The sequence below is a fragment of the Egretta garzetta genome, unplaced genomic scaffold (genome assembly GCF_000687185.1).
Source record: "Egretta garzetta isolate BGI_Z169 unplaced genomic scaffold, ASM68718v1 scaffold427, whole genome shotgun sequence".
Classification (NCBI taxonomy): domain Eukaryota; kingdom Metazoa; phylum Chordata; class Aves; order Pelecaniformes; family Ardeidae; genus Egretta; species Egretta garzetta.
This window is the reverse complement of record NW_009260345.1, coordinates 765,371-769,584: the sequence shown is the minus strand read 5'-3', so window position 1 is coordinate 769,584 and position 4,214 is coordinate 765,371. Positions and strand designations below refer to the sequence as shown.

At 42.9% G+C, this 4,214-nt stretch overlaps 1 protein-coding gene across 1 annotated transcript in view; it reads left to right on the top strand.

Moving 5' to 3' along the window:
- The window catches only part of OVCH1 (ovochymase 1), a 36,073-nt gene extending 32,151 nt beyond the window's left edge, over positions 1 to 3,922 (top strand). Inside the window, 1 exon segment of the mRNA XM_035898139.1 lies at positions 3,781 to 3,922. Coding sequence (XP_035754032.1) covers positions 3,781 to 3,922 — 142 coding nt within the window.
- Positions 3,923 to 4,214: the final 292 nt, after the last annotated feature.

Below are 4,214 nucleotides of genomic sequence, written 5' to 3'. Positions count from 1 at the left end.
GCAGGGCAGTAGCAGCCTCCTACATCTGTTTGAAAAGGTAAGTCAAATGCCAACTTTCTCGTCGGCTGTACAAGCTGCATAGTGTATAAACACTTTTATATATAAAGAAAATCAATCTCTACCTTCCCTGTAATGAAGTCTTGGGACAGAAGGGAGGACCAGCATGCATACATACCCAAGCATTTATGTACACAAGCGATGGGGTTTAATTTAGCTGCTATCACTGACATATTGTAGAGTCACTGCAGCAGATTTGTAGTCATGAAAAATACAAAACAAGGTGTCATTATCTGAAGGGATAAAGAATAAAACATGCTTTACTGTACAAAATCGAGGCACTTTTTTTTTTTTTTTTTAATACTGGTGTGTGTGTATGCGTGATTTAATTCTCCCCTCTGCACACAGCCATTCTGAAAAGGCTCTAGAAGTACCGAGGAGCATGACAGGTATCCAGGGGTTGGTCTGGCTCTCTGCAGGGAGAGACTAAACAGACTTAACGGGCTGGAAAAGATAACGGAGGCAAAATGCGATGGCTTTATAGACTGCTGTGAATGGCACAGAAAGGTGACTGAGGAATGCTTAGTCACTAATTTTTGCAAGGTAAGGAGTAGGGACATCAAAGGGAAGCACCAGACAGAAACTTGAAAGCAAAGGGAATTAGTTGGAACTTGTTGGCAGAAAATGTAAATGGGGAGGGGGGAAGTAATAGGAAAGGAGTGGGGGGAAAACTCATGAAGGCTAGATCTTGCAGAGTTTTATTGGGTGTGCTGAAGGATCTCAGACCTGTGGAAATGTTCCTTCTTCCAGCATCCCCTCCCAGCTCTTCAGTGTCTTTGTTTCTTCCCTTCCCTCATGCCCCTTTATTCTGCCTCTGTATAGGTTTAATTTGTTGTGATTACAGATGTTATAAACTAGTTACACAGAAGCATTTCTCCGGGGTAGGCATCCACACTGACATCCTGGTACACAAAGTGGGGTGGAGAAATCCACCATCAGCCTTTGGGAGTCCTGTGGGTGAATTCTAGTGTACGTGTTCTCCAAATACTTTCGAAGTTAAGGGATGCCTCTGGAGAAAGTTTTTGGGTAACAGCTATTCTGTGTAGAACTTCAACCCCTTACATCACACCAGTGGGGATGGCTAATGCTCTAGGGAAGAGGCCCTATTTGACTTCTGTCTGGGTGTAGATGAGGTCTAGGTGCATGATCATCATAGCTCTCATATAAGGAGAAATAAGTTGTTTTTTACTGGCACTTGAACAAGACCACGCTTTTGTTACCAAATACAGTAGTAATGCTTCCAGACGAAGACCTTCAGGGTAATGGAACATGCTAGGAATATTTTCTCATTAAGAAAAACACCAGCAAAACTAACGTTTAGCATGTCAGTTAACTCTGACTTGGGAGTGCTTAGGAGCTCTTAGAGCACTCCACAGCTATCTTCCTCCAAGAACTTATTTATAAAAGCACACCAAAAAATTCTAAAAGTATGTCTATTACAGCTGAGAATAACAGTTTAACTACTGTAACTATTTATATGCAGGACCGAGGAAAATACTATCAGAAATGGGGCCATCAATCAAACTTTTCCTTGAATAGGAGTCTAATAGATAGCTCCCTGGAGCGTCCTCCAGCACACAGGCTCGCTGCTATGCAATAGCATTTGTTATGGCTGGCAGTTTTTCAAGGTTGGGTATATTAAACTAGATTCCTATGTCTATTTATATGCCAACATAGTGAAACAGCCTGTTTTCTTTTTTTTTTTCCTCCCCTCTCCTTCTCCAGAGCCGGTGAGCAACAGAAGTCAGTGGGTGCCTGTCTTTAAACAAAATTACTTTTGCTGAGGAACCTAAAACATAGACTTGGGCCTTAATGTCAGCATGACCTAGAATTTTAAGATGATGGCATGACATTGGAGAAAGAGGCTGTAAGATTCAGCCAGAAAGTAACCTGAAAGCAATTTAGCATGCTTAACAACTGGAAGTACCTCTCAGTGGAGATGGAGTAATGGCAAAAATTCCCTGTCCCATCCCATTTTCAATTTAAGTCCAAGAACAAACCCTTAAGTAGTCTAGCAGTTTCTCAGGATAGATAAAGCAAACAAAATACCTAGCCTCGTAGGTGGACTTTGGGCAGCTGTTACTGTGCAATGAACTGGACAAATCCCTGCTGGCCAGCAGTAGGGCACTTCTTGCAGGCCAGGGTGCTGCCTGCTGCCTCCTCAGGAGGTGACTGCCTAGCAGCCATATTACCAGCATTGAACATCTCCCAAATGTGAATAGTTTCTCACTTTTTTGCCTTTCCACATAGTAACTTGTATGACTTTTGCTTACATTTCTCAAATGGTGTTTTTACAGTGGTGGTGGCATGCTTGGATTTGCTTCTAGCTGTGCCATGAGGTACCGCACAGTCTCCTGTGGTTCTCCAGAAGGCCGGACCTGTGGTGTGAAGATGGTGCCCTGCTCCATTGGCCCTGCTGCTTTCACCATTGAATACTTGATGCTCAGGGTCCAAGGTACAGTCAAGCTGCACAGTCACTTGTCTCTAAGGATGAACTGACCTGCTTGACCGAAGCTTCAAGAACGTACTTGTTTTCAAGGGGCCTTTATGGGCTTTCTGGAGACTTTGGATACAGATGTTCTCCAAACATATGAAAAAACAGACCTCTCCAAGGCTCTAGCTTGGATAAAACTGACTGATATGCAAAGTGCTGAAGCTTGAAACAAGGCTGAGGTGAGTTTGAGTTTTGTAGGATTGCGATGAACAAGGTCTGGCCTGGTAGAACAGGAATGTAGTAGCTTTCCTAATTGCTTTGTCCTCTAAATGAGCACATCTCTTTCCAGATGAACTTTTAAAATGAGTATTTCAGGGTTCTGCCCTTCAGATTGGCTTTCACCCATGATCTATGCTTTTCCATGGGTGTGATATGTCATGTAGGATTTGCCCTAGTCCCAGGTGAAAGTCCATTTAAAACTTAATATTAAATCTGAATTTAATGCCCTACATTCTTATTCTTTCCATGGCAAAAACCTGGTAATGGCCCAAAAAAAATCCCAAGGGGATGAGCTCAGCTTTGTCATGATGCATGGATGTCGTCCTTACGGATCGGGAAGGAATGATCCAGTTGCTGGCATACGCCATGAGATACGCAGAGTCCAGCAGGTGAGCACCCCAGTTCTTCTGGCTTTTGTAACTCCCACATGAAAATCTGCAAACACCTGTGATGTGGTTTTAATTAATCCATAGGTATTTCAGTGCACGTCAGGAAACCGGGCAAGTTCCACAAAGAGAATTAGGAAAGCTGGGGGGCACCAGTAACCTTCTTTCCAGTAAATAGCAGACAAATCTGACGCCTCTGGGCAAAGCTCTCGTCATAAAGCACGTCAGAGGCCTGAACGTGGCCTAACTGAGGGGTTAACAGTGGCAATGTTAAACTACGTTGCTAAAAAGTCTTTTGGTACTTTCATCTGTTTCCTTTTCTTCCTCCCTTATTGTGCTTAGTTAGGGTAAGAGATAACTTTCTATTCATGTGGCAATAGCATAGACTTTTAAACTGTTTGAAAGCTTAACTTCAGAAGTAATGAATAATATGACTGAAATAGATGCGGACCAGTATCCCACCTTTGATTTTCTTTTTTTTTTTTTTTTTTTTTTTTTTTTTTTTTTAATGGGCATTACAATCCCTTTTGCCTTTGCTCACATTTTGCTAGCTACCCCTAGGAAATGAGAGCCAATTGTAAAATATGCTGGCATTGTGACTTTGTTCTTTGCTTTGTGCTGCAGCTGCCACTGGAGAATTGTAGCCCCATTAAAATCCATTATTTGACTTGAAGTCCTGGACTTCTGGTCTGAAAGAAATCTGTCTAATTGTCATGGCCAACTGATGGCGTACGAAGGATTTGGACTAACCAGAGTTAACGGGTGAGAGAGAGCTCACCTTAATGCTGGGGTGAGAGAAATGGAGGAGCTGAACTAAGTTTCTTTTGCAGACAGATGGGGATTTTTACATGGCATGCTTCCATGCTCCAGGAGGGATTTCTGATAATACTTGGAGCTACTTCAGCCAGCTTGGTATCTTTCCCTTCCCAAAAATACTGTTGCAATCAAATGTATTGGATGCGAGGTCCTAACCATGGCATGGCTGTGCCAGAGAACAAGGTGAGCCTCTCTGGGTTGCTCTTTCCCAGGCTTGAGCTTACAGCAGGACAACTCGCGTT